This window comes from Styela clava, chromosome 3 (genome assembly GCF_964204865.1).
Source record: "Styela clava chromosome 3, kaStyClav1.hap1.2, whole genome shotgun sequence".
NCBI lineage: Eukaryota > Metazoa > Chordata > Ascidiacea > Stolidobranchia > Styelidae > Styela > Styela clava.
This window is the reverse complement of record NC_135252.1, coordinates 1,207,904-1,227,605: the sequence shown is the minus strand read 5'-3', so window position 1 is coordinate 1,227,605 and position 19,702 is coordinate 1,207,904. Positions and strand designations below refer to the sequence as shown.

General features: G+C 35.1%; 2 protein-coding genes across 3 annotated transcripts in view; one reads left to right on the top strand and one right to left on the bottom strand.

Moving 5' to 3' along the window:
- The window catches only part of LOC120342475 (ketimine reductase mu-crystallin-like), a 111,508-nt gene that overhangs the window by 50,234 nt on the left and 41,572 nt on the right, over positions 1–19,702 (bottom strand). The gene's annotated exons all lie outside the window — the stretch shown is intronic.
- LOC120342394 (uncharacterized) lies at positions 4,536–17,983 on the top strand. 2 transcript variants are annotated; one of them, XM_039411203.2, is made up of 19 exons: positions 4,536–4,742; positions 6,098–6,229; positions 8,156–8,230; positions 8,711–8,896; positions 9,332–9,487; positions 10,092–10,176; positions 10,461–10,570; positions 10,729–10,859; positions 11,361–11,512; positions 12,230–12,378; positions 12,677–12,855; positions 13,351–13,483; positions 14,083–14,234; positions 15,257–15,351; positions 15,494–15,564; positions 15,659–15,751; positions 15,848–15,925; positions 16,095–16,218; positions 16,291–17,983. In XM_039411203.2, the coding sequence occupies exons 1-19, from the start codon at positions 4,707–4,709 to the stop codon at positions 16,443–16,445; spliced, it is 2,292 nt and encodes a 763-aa protein (XP_039267137.2). In that variant the 5' UTR covers positions 4,536–4,706; the 3' UTR covers positions 16,446–17,983. The 2 variants fall into 2 exon arrangements, with proteins under 2 accessions (XP_039267137.2, XP_039267139.2); XM_039411205.2 differs by having other exon boundaries at positions 4,537–4,742; positions 9,392–9,487.

Here is a 19,702-nt window from a genome sequence, read left to right as displayed (position 1 = left end):
TCTCGCCTGTGTTTGCGGACAGCACTCCGTTGGGGGTGAGTGATAATGTGCCGTTATCAATTTCTTCAAATATTCATTAGCTCCGCATTGGAAATTTTAGTCTGGTCCAGGCCTAGGGCCCTAGGCGTACTTGGGTTTCCATTTGACCACTTGATCTAATTAACTTTTCACGCTTATTAATATATTACATGCCAACTAACGAAACAATGTCTGCTGACCATTGAGGAAGATTTCCTACCAATTTGAAACGCAAATATGCCTACCAATAACGGTAGTTTGTCATATGTTTGCCATTAAAATGACGGAGCTTAGGAATATTTAAATAAATCAATAACGGCACATCATCATCCACCACCAACGAAGTGCTGTTCCCAAACACGAGCGAGATGGCTGGGACACTAACCAGTTCTCTCAATAGATGATATCCACCTTGCGCGACGTTCCGGATATTTCGATAACAATGGAATATAACTGAAGATCTATTTTGTTGTTTATACGTAGGGCACAATACGAATTAACCATTTTTGCAGCCCAACAAAACGGAATCGAATAACGCGACTTGCAACTGGCAAGAGCAGGGTCTGGACGTTTTTTTTGCCGTCCAAAAGGGCGGTGTAAACAAAGTCACGTGATCGGTGCAAATCCTCTTTAGTCTATATGTACTGTATTATGTATAGATAATGAAAAAAAAGAAAACGATAAGAAATACTAACGTGATGATCAACAACAAAATAACAAAGCTATCCATAGGTCAATTTCGCGTTTAATAACTTAATAACAGTTGCGGAAATATTGTATATCCGTTTAATGAAATTGATCTTTTATTATTATATTTGTTTAATTGTGTCGTTACAATACTTCCTGCACGACGAAATAAATATCTGAATCTGAAAGACTGAAATATACAGAACAAACACATACGACGGAAGGTACTAGAACAGGGGTTCCGAACCTTTTTATCTCAATTTCCCACTTCCGATTAGGCTGAGCTGTTATTTCCCATTACATATGGACTTATTTTAAAAAGAATAATTTTCATGTCAATAATATTTGGTATGACTTTCTATGATAAAAGCTTTCAATTTGTGTAGAGGTTGAAACCCAGTGAAAACATTCATTGCGCCGTCTAGCATCTCAAGACAGTGACGATCCGAGTAAAGAAAATCAGTGTTACCCATCGAAAAGAACAGGGATGGCGAACCACAGACCCGCGGATCACAAAGTGACCCACCGCGTTTTATCCGTGACCCACCAAGGTACGAATAAAATTTAAAAAGTGCTAACATATCAGTGATAAAAATTTATAAAACCGGCCTTAAATTAATTTAACAATAACTAAACTATTATAAATAATTCACCGTCAGTTGGGCAGTAGGACTGAGATCGCTCATATTCAAATGTGGATTCAAATGAACGCATGTCTCAATGTCTGCACTGCTGTGTACCGTTATTCATTTATTGGCTCTTACATCGTTTATGAAATAACAATGCAATTAAAATGTTCATTTCTCGCGACGTCTTGTCTCTTTCGGAAGTGCATCTGTATACTGTTTTAGGGGTTATACGAGAACTAGATGCTACTTTGCATTTTATTAGTTTCTCGCCTGCAATGCCATTGAGAAAACATAATATTTCAGACCTTAAATAAAAACCTAGAAATCTAAAATAACAATGGGGGAGTGTAAAAGTGGGTTAATGTGGCTGAAAGCTGATCAAAAAATATATATAACACTATTAGAGTTCCCTCCAAACACTGGAACCTTAAAATAGTTTGCCGCATCATCATAAACGTTTTTGGTAATTCATATGGGTGTTTTTATACTCTAATTTCATAAAATCGAGTGCCACATAAACTCCCTGTTAGAAGCGTTGCATAAGTAAAGCCCAAAACTACACCAACGCCAACAAAATTTATAAGATTTGTTCCAGAAGTTTCATAATTGTAGATACAAACATTGATTAAGTAACTGTGACCCACTCTCTTCTGTTACGCGATAAAAATATAATTTTTGACCCATCCATTGAAAAAGGTTTGCCATCCCTGGAATAGAACAATTCAACGCTTAAAATTACAAAAAACGCATCAAAGTTTACGTTACATTACACCGTCCATATCAATTCTGCTGTTTTTTATATGACAGACCGGAAGTATGAATCTATTTTTGAAAATGCGCATTGCTATTGGACAAGGAGATCCGTCATCTTTGACGCCGCAAATTTATTCGGCAGAATATCGTTGAAAACGTGAAACGTAGCCGAGATGACTATGATCGTACTATATTTTTACATAAGCCATTACCTTTTATTAACAATTTAGCAGAATGGAGGGACGGGTCAAATATTTGTTCATCAGAGCGCGTGCCTACCCAATATCTCTGAAAAATTTGAATAACAACTGTTCTCTTTTGCGGATCTGCAATGAAAATCTGCATGCGTAACGTAGCATTGGTGCTCGTTCGAGACATGCCTGTGAGGTTGTTATCGGCCGACCAAAAATTAAAATCAGTTTCGTACTACGATCAGAATATCATGCCCAACAACGTGATATTTTACTAAAGCTTCATTAATTGAATGAGAATCTTTTTCCGCTCTATGGCATATATTGTGACTTTCATTGTGTAATATTTAATAATTGTGTTGTTGTGCGTACATTTTTAGATGAGCATTCTATTTCCCACCGGCAACCTCCAAATTTCCCACTAGTGGTAAATTTCCCACCGGTTGGGAACCACTGTACTATAAAGTTGCAAAACTTTAAAATAAGATCGGCGGTGTGGCGCATCGTGCTAAGCGTCAGGAATACGCTCGCCATCGCTTTTCTGATTACCTTGCTTGAATCTGCAGGTCTGAAACCCGTGGGGATAATTATATTCTAGAGCAAGGTTTTTGGAACAGGTGCCAAAAATTTTGCCCACCTAGTCTGGCGGGCCATGTAAGTGTGACGTAAAAAGTTACATTTTATGGACAATATTTACAGTGTTACAAAGCCAAACCAATATTGGTTTCCGTGTCTTCCTCCACCCTGAAATGCAATTTTATATATATATTATTGAAATCTGTATTTCGAGAGTGCTTTTTCAACACGGTAATAAAATAAAATACGGATTAGCCTACCTAGCCGCCGTTCGGTGGTTCACGTCACCGCTGGTCGGTTACGGCTTTCTCCACCACCAAGTCCAGGCACCCGAAACAAATACCTGGCAAATCGGATAGGATTTACATATTTATCATGAAGGAGAGGAAGGCTGAATGATACGGCATTATCTTATGGCGAATCACGGCCTCTCCTTCGGTTACCAGTCCATGTCGGGCAGTGTTCCCTCTAAGGTGTGCGCGTGTGCGCGCGCACACAGCTTTCAGGGGCTGCGCACACGCATAGATTTACTGCGCACAGACGTATTTCGATGTAATGTAACAATGTTCTCGGTTGGCAGGTTGAGAAAGTTTGTTGTTGGCCCACCCATTACCCGGTTAGAACGCCAAAATTTCTCCATTGGTTTTTGCACAAATATTAGTCATTTCCAAAAAAGTGCGCACACACCAAAATTTCTGCGCACACATACTACGAAAAATTAGAGAGAACATTGATGTCGGGTATGGGATTATCAGTTATTTGTTTCAAATGCATGGACTTGATGGAGGACGGAGCCGTAACCGACCAGCGGTAACTTGAACCACCCTGCGGCGAGGATCAGTCCAGCAATCCTCTCGCTCATAAATACCCCCAACGGGATTCTAACCTGCGAACCCACGCAGGGTAATCGGAAATGCGGCGGTAAGCGTATTCCTAACACTTAGCATGATACATCTCGCCGGGCAAAAAGCCGCAGGGGCGGGCATGGAAGGTAGCAAGCTATAGGGGCCAGCATATCCAAGTTGTAGATTTAACGCAATCGATTATGACGATATTGTCACTCACGCGCACTACTCGCGCGTTCACTATGCTAATTAATTGGTTATGTTCGATATCGGTGCTACGATTATTGCGATTAGACATCAAAGCAGGTGACTCGCTTTTTGTTATTAATAAAAGAGTCTGATCTTAGACATGTGGATTTGTTGCCTAGTTTGATGATTTGATAAATAATACAACCATTTCACTCTCACTTGATCTTTAATTTATTCACTCCCATCAATGACATTAAATGTATAACAAGGTAACAACATCTGCAATTTATTTATCTTCCGAATCATATTTGAAGTTATGTACAAGGGGCATCATTATCAAAAACTCGCCCTGTGCAGAATAAAATATTGGCACGCCGCTGATCGTACGCCGGACGATTAAGACAAACAATCAACTTTCCTGTCCCTCGAAGTAAATATGAAATCCTACCATTCCAAAAAGTACTATATGGGCAATTTCACTTTCTGACACAGAATATAAAGAAAAAATACAATGTGATGATCTCTCAACATGATTTCAGCTTGTGAGCATTGCGAACATATCATGATTGACACATTGATACCTGAATATTACGGATAAAAATGACCGAACGCCGTCGGATAGTAAGACTTGACTCCGGTACCAGCATCAGGGTCGCCTCTGGAGTAAACATCCAAAAACTAGGGAAGTCTCCCGTTTTATCGTTACTCCTCCTTGATCTTCGTTTTTAGTTTGATATTAGAGGGCCTGGTCGCTGGGGTCGTTTGTTAGCCGAATATCGTTATACTATATTGAATTTAAGCTCCTAAACAAATAGGAAATGACTGCTGTGGACCATGAACATGCTGCTAGGCTGGTAAGTTCTTGGGCAGTTTACATATTTACCGTTTCTCATTGCAAGTTCAGAATTTGTACTGGTATCAGCTGCATACTTAAATAAGTACTACTGACTAGAGATGTATCGGTATCGGCCATTTTTCGGTATCGGCCATGTATCGGTATCGGTTAGATTAAGGCCGATATTCCCGATATATTTACCTTTTTGATATGGTCCAGAATGTTTTAAAAGATAAGTTGGTATACTACTTTTTAATTTATTTTTGTATGGAGAGATCGTGAGCTATGAGCCATACATGTCCCCACCCCCGCGAGAGAATAGGATTCACGTGTTTTTAGCTATTTATCAGCTAAACTAGCTCAACTAATTTGGCTATTTTCGCTGTCAAATTTTTATATTGACATTTTTAATATTACATAGTTTTTATGAAGAAATATATCAACACAGCACATAACAAAAAGCAACTAGGCGCCCAGTTTTAAATCATACAGTGGAATTGGGGTCCTTCCTTATTAACGGCACATGGACTTTTGGCACGGGTATAAATTCTGACTGTTGGTCATCAAGTACGAGTGTCATTTAGTCCGTCGACATCGATAAACTAAATTCCGACACAATTATCCCACTACACAGGTATTAATTTTAATTCTGCTTAACTACTCGATTTCTTTATAGATATATTGACTTGACCGCCTAGCCCTAGACTGTCTCAAAATATATGATAGCAATTGTAAAATATTATAAAATAGTGAAGTAAAAAAACATCCTCAACGGTTATCGGTGGGCCTTCTTTTTGTCAGTGCTGATTGATATTCTTTCATGTTGGCTTTGACTTATTGCGTCGACGATTACGATTAGCCACTAAATAAAATATTTGTAAAATGCTTTTAATTTGAACGTAGGACGGCGGCGCTAGAATGTGTGGGTGATATTCTATATTCTTTTAAACACGAATAACGATATTCGAAGCTCGCGATATTAACATTAAATTCAAATTGGACATCCCGGCTTATGAGTTTTCTAATTGAACACTGAGATTACTAGCGTTACTGTACAATGTATCTTAATCAGTTACAGCATATGGATACCAAACATTAATTTCATATTATGTGATATATTTTTTTTTTCGATCTGAAATAATAAGTACTATGAACAACGCTCAAAGACCATTGTTTTAACCCGTCTGCCCTACACAGCATACCTAATTAAGTAATAATTACATAGTATCGGAATATCGGAAATATTGGCCTTTTTGTAGTATCGGTATCGGCGTATCGGTATCGGCGTTTTAAGATGGCATCTGATCGGTATCGGCGACAAAAGTGGTATCGGTACATCTCTACTACTGACATCATAATTTTTTGCATTTCCAGGTCACGCACTTATCACAGCAGCGTGCATCAGGAAAATACTGCGACGTTTGTGTCTGCGTTGTGGAACAAAGATTCCTTGCTCATAAATGTGTTCTTTCTGCAAACAGCGACCAGCTTGATGCATTAATTTTGGTACGTCTTATTGATTGAAATTTATAATCGTATCAGTGTATGCTTCAATTCAGCCTCAATTTCGCTCAATTTTTGGCAGCTTATTTACTGTATCGCTGATGTGACATTCTGAAGATTAAAATATCATTTATCTTTTCATCGATGACTAAACATTTGTCATTTAGTCTGTGTATTATCATCATAAATCTTATCAATTGCTTAGTCAGTATATAACAGTTGAGATAGCGCGATGTTGAGTCAGTGAGTGAATACAGTACTTAACATGCGCAAAATACAATATACACATACAGTATTTGAGTCTGGGCAAGCAGACAAAGAATATTATTCCGTAACAAATGCAAGTTTTCCCGCTGCCGCTGTTTAGATTGACAAACGATCCTACAATACCTTCCGCAATATTCGAGAGTTATTGTCTCACTCCAAGATTAGTGTGATAAATTTTATTCGCAATGGTAACAGTGGCAAAATGCCCGATTTGTTCCAATCTAAGCAAGTGAAGAATCGCGTTTGGAGGAAATTGTAAATTAGATACTGAAGTTTGGGCAGTCATGTAACATTCATGGTTCGAGAATATTTAATTTTCGCTGTTTGGATAATACATGGATGGTTTCTTGAAGAATTTTCAACACTTACGACTAAAATTTAGGCGGCCCTTATATCTGAATTGTATGATTTAAATAAGTCTTAAATAAATAATGAACATTTACAACAATTAAATAATCAAATCAACAACTTAAATGAAACATAAAAAATATAAATTTTGTATGGATTTTAATAATAATGTGCCCGCAAAGCCTTCCCATTGGCAGCGATGGAATTTTTTGTATGCGTGTGTGCAGTTATCTGCACATTCAGTGCCTATTCTTCTTTGTGTAGGACCTTTTTACCGATAAGTCGATCGAGAGCAGGTTGGCCACCCCTGGTGAATAACATTCACATTTGTGAAAAATTCATAGCTCATAATTAGGATTCATTTCTGACAAGTCACAAATCAAATTCCGTGGTGCACAAAAAAAAATTGGATCATTCCTCACGTCTGCATGTCAGAAAAGGAACCAACATTGAATGGCTCGATTGTAATGGAATTTCTAGTAATGCTGTAATGACTCAGCATAGTCAAAAATGAGCAAATGATGTTATTATTTGGGCCATTCCAAGCAAAAGTTGAATTCCATCAATTTTTTTAAAAGTGTCGTGAAAGTAATTTTTTTTATTTTTTATATCAAATGACATTGGAATTTTTTGGACATTCATTTCACCGAAAAAGTTACAATTTTACCCAGGATTTTGATGGTTTATAAAAAATGGCCAGAGATGTAGAAATTTTGGTATAATTGAGATATTTTGTGATGATTCGTGACACAAAGTGTTTGATTGTGTTATACAGTTATTTCATATGAAATAGACGCACTGGACTTAAGTTAATAAAGTTAAAATGTCTGCAGTGCTGTAGGACATTTCTTCACCCATTTAACGATTTGTTACCAGAATTTTAAGAGATGATAGAGGCCGCCGTTCCGAAGTGGGAAAATGTCCTGTAGTGTCACGTCCTGTAGTGTCACATACAATATGCACACTATTGGCATGGATTTACAGTGTTACAATAAGTGACTCGAGCAACACATAGAGGGGTCCTTCAGCTACTGCACCAGAAAATACTATGGGCTCCTGCTGTACCATCGCAAAAATTCACAGCACAACACAATGTACTGCATAATAATAAACACACTTTTGTAGCATTTTATTTTACGGTATACAGGTATATAACAAAAGATGCTTCAGAATATTGAATTAAACTGGCCTATGCATGATCATATTTATTAGGTTTTGCTTGGGAAGAGAGATTGTTAAATTAAAGATGATGAAGCTTCAACTATTTGATTCAGGAAGTTTTATCAAATTTCTGATATTTTTTCTTAATTTCAGGATGCAACTGATGAAGATAATACAAGTCATGATATCGAGATTGAAATTCATGGTGTGAGTCCTGTTGGATTTGAGGTAATTCATGTTATATTTATTTTAGAAGATATAATATTGATTTTATTTAGTTATTCAACACTTTCAAGGAACAGTGATCACTAGTCCTGAGTCTATATTCTTTCCAATCATTTTATAATGAACTCAAATCTGTTGACTATTTAGCTGTTCAACAAATCTTGAGACTCAGTGATTGTATTTTGTAAATGTTCTAATCACATGCTAGAACTTTTCTATATGCCGAGACCAATTGCATAGTTTTATCCTATTTTGATTCTGTCAAATTTATATATTTGTATTTCTTGCTGCTTTACTGGTTTCAGATAGTATGGAGATATAAATATACTTTTTTGCTACAGTATTCTGATTGATATTAGAAAAATATTGCCACAGAGCGATAATTAAACTTTAATAAATGTTATTGCAATACGCAAGTTTTATCAAAGAGTCTATTTGTTATCTAAGTAAGTTTAACATAAATTGTGCAAATTTGTATATCAGATCGTACTGGAATACTTCTATACTGGAGTTCTCCGCCTTGAACCAACAACAGTGACAAACACATGGATGACTGCTGTGTACCTCGGTCTTCCTGATATTATCAATCGATGTAATGCTTATTGCCAGCAAACACTCACTGTCACTGCTCATCCAAAAGCATCTGCTGTTCCAGCATCTGAATCTGAGGTCTGATATTTTATGCTTATTTAATTTTGTTATAATGGTTTTTGGACAAATTGAATACTGAAACAAAATTAGTTCACCCCTTTTTTTGGTGTTGTCAGAATTTCAGAGTCATATTGTCTGATTGCATTGTAAAAAATATATATTACGGTATGTTTTGATTTCATAATGAAACTAATGAATATTCAAGGATAATCAGGACAAGGATAACAAGAGGTAGTTTTTGTAGCTGAAAGTACGTCTTATGTTTGTTGCAGTTTCAGGGAAATTATAGAAATAGTGCGCATCAGTTGTTGAATTTCATTTTGTTGCAGTAAAAGTTGAGCCAAAATCAATGCATTTAAACAAAGCAAAAGAAATGTTAAGATTCATTTTTGTACATATTTTTGTATGAGTCGTCTTTAAGCTTAAATTTACCAGTATATTTGCGCACTTCAGGACATGGCAATTGCAAATCCTACTGACGTGAACAGTAATGGGAATATCATTGTTCTGCAGGATGTTCCTGCTGCTCCTTCTTCCATTCAAGCTCCAGGAAATTTGGTCGCTGCTCAACTTTCTACTTCCACTATTATTTCAACTACGAACACCCAGGTAAACTGGACATCAGGTAAACTGGTGTCACGGATGAGAATCAATGAATGTAGGATCATTCTCAACCTCTACAATGATTTCATTATACATTGCCTACTAATTGAATTTGTCATGATTCAAAGCAAATAGAAGGTGCTTTCCTTCGTATGAATGTAAGACATAAATTGAAACAATCCCAATTTATTTAATTTTCAGTACTTATAATTGAAAATAAAATTTTCCCGACAGTTGCTATGATGATTTGTTCAAGACTGTTCTAAATGATGAAACAAGGGATAATGGTATTTTGTTGATAATTTAAGCAGCATTGATGGTTATTGACTATTTTTTATGTAAATTTGTTTTTCAAGCCCGAATAAACTTGGCCGAAAATTCATCATTTTATAACATTCAGTTTGTTAAAATTGTGTTCTTTGGTTATTTATCTGTGTATTAGTGGTAATTACAATTTGGTCCCCATTCACGAATTGTTTGACGAAAATATTTTATCATCATCGCCCTTAGAAAATTCTCACTCCAGAATGGTCATTTATATGATGTACTATGCAGTAGGATAATATTAACGTATTGCTCTGTACAATTTATTTCATTTTTTCTTACTCAGCCCAAAGTAAACAGCATTGTAAAATCAAGTCCTAAAGAAGCAATCATTCAGACTAGCGGAGATAACACTGGAAAAGGAACTGTTGGTTAGTTGCCCAGATATGATTCAACCTTTCAGATAATTATTAACTTTCACTGCCAAGTTAGCTACCTGAGATGCTTATTTTAAAATTAGTAAAGTATATTTGTAATATGGAATGTATAAAAAAATTTAAAATCATAAATTTGCCAGAAATTATATCAGCATATGAAAATATCCTAAATTATTCATTCTGAAAAAAGTTTAATTTTAATCACTTATTGAAATATTTGCATTGCTGCTATACTTTTATTTTATGTAATAACATGTTTACATTATATTTATGTTTAGTGCCAGCACCGAAACCTTTTGAAATTCGGGAGAATCCTGGAAATGCGAGCACAAAAACAATCAACGCGAGAAACTCGTCTAAAAAGGCAAAGTTGATGACTGGAGATGATGTAATTCTTTTTTACTAATATTATCTGTAAAAACCAACAAGATTGTAGAGTTTTAAATTTTTGGTAAACTGGTCAAATTTATCACATTTTATATAGGTAAACTGTATCTAATTTGTTCAGTAAATTTTGATTTCCCATAAGATGCATAATAAATTTAGACCGCTGTCGTTGCATGGAATCCCTATGGACAGCAACAAATTTCTACATCAGGTCAAACATCAGTGACGCTGCCGGTATCATCTGTGCCACAAGTGGTTGTGAATCTTGTACAAGGATATGGTGCTTATCAGTAAGTCTCAAGATACACATTTATTAAAATGAGTGAATTGAATTGTAAAAATCTCGCTACTGGTTTGATTAATAAGATTCTCTGCAGTGTTCACCCAGTAGAATTTGTGCAGCATATTTTAAACATATTTCCCGTTTTTTTCTGAATGTTGACTAATCTTTCTATGTATTGTGTTATGCTAAATTTTGTATCACTGTATTGTACCAAATTGTTGCCACTAAGTTTTTGAAAAATGTATTTTAAAAAATCCGGTTCAATTGATAAAAACATTAAGTTTGGACTTTAGAGGTTTAAGGTATATATCAGCAGCATTCATGATATCTGATATAGCGAATATAATGAAATAATTACTGAAAATAAAGCAATACTGAAGAGTGTCTTCGCTGTTACTTCATGATATAGTCACGGTGAGTAAATAATCGGTAATCTTTCTCTCCAACTTATGTAAGGCATCATGTTGTAAATATGTCATACTTTTCAGCTATTTCCGTTTATTTCTAGACCTGTTGATCCAAACTTATGGAACTCAAGTCAGCAACAATGGGCCCAGGTGCAAGTTGGTAAAGGACCGTTTGTAACAACTGGGGTGATTCCAATCGCCTCTCATGTCAAACCTGAACCAACACCTGCAACTGCTGTACAGCTTGGTGCCGGTAGGTGCCTTGATCAGCGATTTATAATAGCACTGAACTACAGTATACAATACACTCCATCTCTTTTGTATAAGACTTAGCAGAGATACTATTTATTTTGATCTGTTGAAATTTTGAGCAATACCCAAACAATCAAAAAAATCAAGATAGGTCTACCATATTATATACAAATTGAGGTAACATTATTTCGTGTAATAATGCAGTGGTTCCCAAACAGCGGGTCAATTACGACCCGCGTAACAATTTAATATGGCCCGCCAAACTAAAGTGAAACAGTTAAACACTTTGTTTTTACCTTTTTGCATTGTGGATACCGCCAATTGTTAAGTCATTATCACAGTTTAAACATTTGTATATATCATCCGTGACAATTCAATTATATCAGTATCTTAATTATATGTATCGGTCTCGGCTCCCCTCTCTCAGCCCAAAAATATCATTCCGCTTCTAATTTTGGCCCCTGGTCAACCAAATTTGGGAACCACTAATGTAGAGCCTATGATAAACCAACTACGGTTAACCAGTGAATTTTCAATCAACGGTAAAGTGTTTTGTCTGAATTTCTGACTTCCAACAAAACACACTGTACATAAAAATAGTAGGAATAATTAGTGTTTCTGGATGAAGGGAAATAAATGAAAAACCATATAATGATAAATTACTTATTCCCATATTTAGCTTTGATCAATATTTATTCTGACTGATTACATTTTTAAGAATCAACAAACACAACGGACAATGGTGGTGGAGGTTCTGGTGGCGCAAGATCTAATTCACCGATGTCATATACAACATTATCCTTAGTTTCACAAGATCCTCCACAATCTGATACTAGAGTGGAAGTTGATACAACACCTGTTGAAACTGTGAGTTAATCACTACGCAAAATGTTTCTTATTAATATCGCTTATATAAGGATTTTTTGTTTCCTATGAAATCATGATTTATATCACATTTAAGTTCATTTTGGCTTAGATAATGTCTTCATTGTTAACAAAGCTTATTTAAAAATTTTTTAAATAAAAATTTTATATGTCAAATGTCACAATATTCCAGTATAGATATCCCCCTAAATGGCAGTTATGGCACGGAAATACTGTGTCAGATCTTGATGATTAGGTACTTTAATATCTCTCATGCACTTTTATTGTACTACATATTCAGCCTACTCCTGCTCAAGTCGAAACATCAGGAGTAAACACACGAACAAACCAGGCCTTGACTGTGTTTGTGCCATCTCGTACTCCTGTTAACAACCAGCGACACCAGCCCGTAATACCAACGGAACTGAATCTCGATAACATCCATTTTACGCAAATATCAACAGATGATGCCCAGCAAAGGTAAACAGATTTACACAGAGATGTTTGTGATAATTGGCAATAGTTTCTAATTACGGAAGATTCTGATTAGTTATGACTATAAACAGTCCATCTTGAGCACTCACAGTCACAGTTATAATTTCCTGTCTTCACTCTCCCTTATCCAAAAGGTTTTTGGCGTTTTATTTAAATAATTAACCCTTAGTTCTCATCTATACTCTATTGAGATTCAACTAACCACTAGAAACATAAATAAAGATTTATTAGTGAAATAAAGAAATAGTAAGTCAATCACTATCATTCAGTTTCATGTCAGTATTTTCTTTATTTATTTGATGCATTTTGCGTAGAAAGAGGCTCTAAACAACTGCTAGGTAGATAGCTACCATAGTTTGGGACGACAGAAGTCTTTCCTGTTTAGAATTGCCTAACCAATTTATTACACCCTGGTTGAGTTGGGATGTAGTTAAATCTAACGCTTCAACTACATTGAACGCCTAGTGTTATTTTGAATAGACTGACGTCCGCTCCTGTCACATCAACACCGACAAATTTTCCTCAACATGTTGCTGTTATGAATAATCTAACAATGTCTAATTCAAGTGGAGATGACGGTACAAGATGTGATACTGGTACAATAATGATGCAGGTATTAATTTTAATGCTTCTCAATATGACAACATGAATATTTTGCAATTCCGTTGTTCTATTTAAAAAGGTAGGATAACTGGGACCTCTTGAAGTATGCGCACCAAGATGGCGCACAACTTGAACTCAGGTTGTGTACCAGGTTAGGGTTCAGGTTGTGCAACATCTTGGTGCGCATACTTCAGGAGTACCGATAAATGTTTATGACAAGATATGTCTGAATATCACTCTTACTGTAAAACTTACTGCTTTTCACATTTCCACATCATCATGCATTTTATAGAGTAAAGTTGATGGAAATGGCAAATTGAATAGACCTAAAACCTGCTAAATATCCCCTTGAACAAAAAGTTGACATATATTGAGTTGATAAGCCAAGTCTGACATGTTTACAGTACAAAAATAAATCTATTTCTTTTCCCTTAACATAATTAATTTTATTAAACAAACTTGAAAGGAAATTAGAAGAAAATTAATATTAATCTCATTTGTAAAAATTAAATGTGGTATTGGCACTGTTGGGGAATTTATGAATGGTGATAGTCTGTCAGTATATATGTACTTGGGACATATTGAATTAGTGTAATTTTCTGTTTCTAGTCTGAAGTTGAACAACTTCGAATACAACATCAGCAGTTACAAAGATTGCAGCAAATGGAATCAGAGAATGGTGTGACCGTTACTCCTGCTGAGAATATTGTGCAAGCAGATGCTGTTAAAGCGATACTTGCAACCTCTAAACGCAAAAGAAAGTATGTGATTTGTGTATAATCTCAGTTATTCTAGAGCAGGGGTTCTTAACCTGGGGTTCGCGAACCCCCAGGTGTTCACGAGAAGATTTTTAGGGGTACTTGGATGACAGTCGAGCTTTTGTATTTTGCTGTTTTTTAATATCCTTTATTACCATCAGAGGAAAATGCGTGCCAATTGAAACTAGACGCCAATTTAAACGTAGAATTTTCCCTGATCTTGCGTTGTTTTGATTGTGACACAACAATGTGAAATTCAAGGCTTTGCGTACAAACTGTGAAATCTCTAAAAACAGTGTGCTACGAGCATTGGAGAAGTGATTATGCTTATTGAAACTTGGGAGAGATTTTAAGAATTCATTAGTTAGGCAGACGACAAGGGCAATAATATCAACAAGACGATTTAATTTAGTTAGACATTTTCAATGAATTGGTGTTGCAACAAATTATTAGTCAATATATCACAATTTTGTTCAGTGTCTGATTACCGGGGGTTCGCGTTGATGGTTTTGTGACTCGGGGGGTTTTTAACATAAAAAAGGTTGAGAACCCCTGTTCTAGAGTATTTTATATTTTGGTCAGGATGTCCATGTTAGTCAGTTTTATTTTCCAAGAGTGTGAATCATTTTGGAAATTCATAGTGATGATTAATGTACCTAGTACTTACTACCTACATTCATTGTTTAGCCACATTTCTGGAAGAATATAGGTATTTGCAAAAGCAAAGTCTATTTTTCATCCTAAAATCTGGCGTGATGGGTTAAATTTGACTTGATCCAAGCTGCAAAAGCAGATGACTTACCACGGGTATTCAGTAGGTCAAGTCTTAGCAGAAACTTTAATTTGACTTCTATGAAAATTTATCTACTGTGACTAGCCTTAAAGGTTGAAGTCATTCATTATGAATCTTATTCAAAATTTGGTTTCAGGAAAATTGACAGAAGTAAACATTTTACACGTGTTACTTGAATTCAAAATCACATTTTTGTATCTTAGCCTTTCCTGATAATAACTGTACTATTAAGGGCGCCATCAAGAGTTTCAAAGTCTGAAGATGGAACCGGCAACACTCATGAACTGCATGCACATAGCAACGTCAGAAAATCTAGAAGTCTTGCCGGTATGCTGTAAATATTCTAGATTTTATACATATTTTATTTTTTTTTTAATTTTGAAGGGTGAGCGTTTATAGAATTTAGATCTTTCTGATTTTTTGCGAACACATTCCACTAACTAGGTGCTTTATTGCTTTAAAAATTCAGAAACTGTATTGGTGACGATAACTCCAGAACACTTGGAATATCTTTATCAAAAATATCCCGAAATTAAAAAGGTATGATTTCAAGATAACAAGTTTTTGTAATTTTATTTCATTGGGTTGTCTTGCAATTTTTGAATTGAGTATTTTCATTTTATTTTCGTTTTAGGAACCTCCAGTGTCTGGATCATGTGACGTTATGCAACTGTTGCAACATGGCAAGGCCAGACAAAGGAAATCATCTGAACAAAATGCTTTAAATGTAAATATGCATTACGGTATTTTGGAAATAGAAAGCTTTAGCCCCCAATAAATTTAATTAATGTTTTATTGTTCATTATTATATTCTCACATTCAGAATACCATTCGAACCATTCTTGATTCAACTGGGATCGTTGAATCTGGAGATGCCAGAGTACAAGATGCTGTTTGCTTGGTAAGGTCTTTATAATGTTTGAATTAATAATAAATATCTGCTTTTGGTGAATGTTATTTTGCCATCTTGGTGAGTAACATTGAGAGCATTATGTGTGTACTAAAGAAGTTTGGTTCATATCTACTTGCGTGTCCCATATTTGTCAATTATGTTTTTTTCATTTATTCAGATAATGGACAGGTTCACAGTTCTTCAAGATCATATGAACGATTCTTACATTCGCAAGCAATTGTCAATTAAAGTGAAACATTCAATACATTGCAAGAAATGGAGATTAAAAAGACACAAATTAAGTAATGTTTATTTCTTGTTCTCGTCGAACAAAGGAATCTTTTATCCTAATTGTCCAACTCAATCTTTTTCAGAGCAACAAATGGAAATGTCATCTTCATCATCACCTGATACTCACACATCATGGATGACGGATCCAAATAATACAAGCAATATTTCTATCGACCCGAACAATTCGTTATCATTAGATACTACCAGTTCTTTGCTCGAGGACAGTTTACATAGCTGATCCCATGTTGATACAGTTTTGTTAATACAATAAACTGAAAACTGGTACTATCGCCATGTCGAGTTCCACCAGGATTTCACTTCGGCTAACCAAGGGAAAAATGGGACAACAGTCTGTTTTTAGATCAGGACGTTACCTCCTGAATCTATCCTTGTTTTTTCTTAATTTTGAATTTCCTTCTTCACCATGCAAACTGAGAATTAGTCGAATACATAAGTTGGTGATTTATAAAATGACCTATTGTGGATCTTTGTTGATAGCCGGCATAATGATTTGCTTTACTCAAAAAACATAACGGAAGTTCTGATCGTCAGAGCTCAATGTTATGATTGGAGACCACTTAGTTCAGATATTCATTTCAGTATGGAAACTATGACTTGATCTTACCTGAAAGAACTCTAAATATTGGCTTTGTTCGGTGAAACGTTCCTTTTTAAAGAACACTATTTTTGGAACAAATAGAAAATGACTATATCATATGCGGCAACAACTGTTAAACATCCAATAAGTTTGGAACGTATTAAACCATGTTTCCTGCCCAGAGTGCTAATTGACTCGCCAATATAAAAAAGTTTTAACCAATATATGTTAAAAGCAAGAATTTTCTTTCATGGAATAAATTTTTGCCAACTACGGTCATTTTTTGATTTTGGGTATTGTATGGCCATAAATAAGAACTAGCAAATTAACAAAGGGCCATTTTTGTATGTATTCAATCAATTTAGATACATCTTTCAGAATATGCCAAGTTTTACCGCAATATAGATTGAATGTTTTTGTCTATTTAATCATGAGGATTGTTCATCAAATTTCCAAATACAAAGTTCTCTAACAATTGGGTAAATGCATCTGAATAATAAACTGTTTCTACCATAATACGAATGTGCTATCAAGATAATTGATTTTATTTTTACTTCTAAATTTTGTTTTTTTTACTACTGCCTTTTATTATGTCTTGAACGTTTTATCTGTATTAGGCTCCATTTATGTCCAATTTAAAAAAAAAATATTGTCCTGGGCTCAATCTAATTTTATCCAATACTGAAATGAGAAACTGCTCAATGTTGTTTGTACTGAATGCACTTAGAAAAAACAAAAAAATTGGTAGCGTAAAAGTCCTGCAAATTAGAATTTCAAGAATGATGAAGAATCATTAAGTTTACAATGATTCCTCTTTTTTACCAATAGTGGAATAATTGAATAATCTTTTTTGGGGTCAGGTAATTCTATTTGTTGTATGTATTTCATAGCCCACAATACTAGGTGAAAGTTTTTTTTATTCCAGCTTCAATGAGGGACTTGATTTATCATATATTTTATACACTCTTCTGTCCCTTGAGAGCCTTCCTGTGCGTTGTGGATTGTATTGAAGAGGTTTCTATTACTTGCAGATATTTGAAACAATTAGGCAAATGTTGGTGCTTGCATAACTATGTTAACTTGAAGTATTTCAATGATATTTTAAACTTCTTTCATATGTACAGTAATATTTTTCAAAATTAAAGTAGTGTAAATAAAAATCTTGTACCATTATAGTGCATAGCAGTCTTTTCTCCAATAATCGCCTGTCTTTAGACTTTTTACAATCCATTTCAATGTACTGGCAGTGCCCTGCTTACCTCGGAAAAGTGCCATGAATATAAGACCTGTCATGAACTGTCTCACGATAGAAATTGCAGAAGATTTATATGGTCGATGTTGATTTATTTAAAGTTGCAGCAAACGGAATGGTTTTCGCGTTTAATAAAAGTCTTTAATAAAATAATTTAATAATTAATTATTAATTAATTATTATTAAATTAAATAAATTAATTAAAAAATAATTTTATAATTAATTATAATTAATTAATAAATTAATAAAAATCTTTAATAAAAGTTTTTTCATACTATTTTATAGATGGTTCTACCTTGGGAACAAGCCGTACCATCGAATCACCAGTAACCCTGTTTGAATTTGCAGGTAAAATACTAAACATAAAATCGCACAATACAGAAGAAGATGCGCTAACCTAACAGCACGCGAGAGTGAGGTTTATTAGTGCAGCAAAATGGGTTTAAAATATAAAAACTACACACAGCAAAAGTAGAAACGCACAATTTTTATTCAAAATTGGGCAACCAATGCGCATACAATTTTAAGTCACGTCGAATAAGGAATGAGTTGGCGCATCATGGTAAACGACGACCGTTATCGGCAAGAAGATTTTCGGCTCGGCAGGGTATTACATGCACTGTAGTCACTGTTTTCGAAGTGGCTCGATTCGCCGACATGAAAAGAATCGTCAGAAGGCTTGACTTGAAACTCGCAGATAGTTCGAGCGAAAAAAAATGATTGAGAACTGTTCGTCATGTGGAATAATGTTGCATCGAAAACTACTACCGATAATTAATATTTCTTATTTAAAACGTGGAGGGCGTGTTTTCTTAAATCTCACATTTTTGCATTAGTTGAGTTTTTACGAAAGATTCCATACAGTTTTTCGCCATTCCCGCTACATATTTAAATTTTAATCTATCGAGTTTTCAGTCTCCAGTGCACCAGAACTGCTTTCTTAAGCTTGTTACGTCCCAATAGTACCGAAGCACTGGTATCGCTCGAAATTTATTCAATGATCGAGATAGTTTGTTTCATGGTCGCTTTTCTGTAAGATATAAGCAGCGTAATTCGGACATATGGAAGTATTTTATTAAAACCGATTTCGTTATTAAATGTCATTCATGTGAGAAAACCTTTAGTTTTCGTGTGCAACTTCTACTTTAGGATACCATAACGAAAAACAGAATCAACTGCCACTACTAGCTAGTTACAGTGCTTTTCAACCTTTTCTATACCGCGGCCCACTTTCACGCAGTGTTACTTCGCGGATTACCTTTAGTAACGTTTTTTTTTTTTGAAGGCTAAAATAATTCGAGGCAGGGTTGTCCAAAACGAATCGAAGTTTTGAATATGTATCAAAGTATTCGTTTCTTTTTTTCAGAAAATTTTTGAATAATTCCGTAGGATAGCTACTAGCCATCGTTTCGTTTTCGAAGGAAATCTTCAGACGTTTTTCTGCGCTTTTTCACGTATTGTAATGACGATGAAATAGAATCGGTACATTAATTGTTTGTTATCTATTTTGCGACCGTGCACCGCATATGATTGCGACAATATTCGCGACAAAGAAGTCGCACTCACCTAAAATTATTAAATCAATTCGCATACGCTCACACGCACCAACACACAACCACAGAGATATTATAAAGTGCGGAAACGA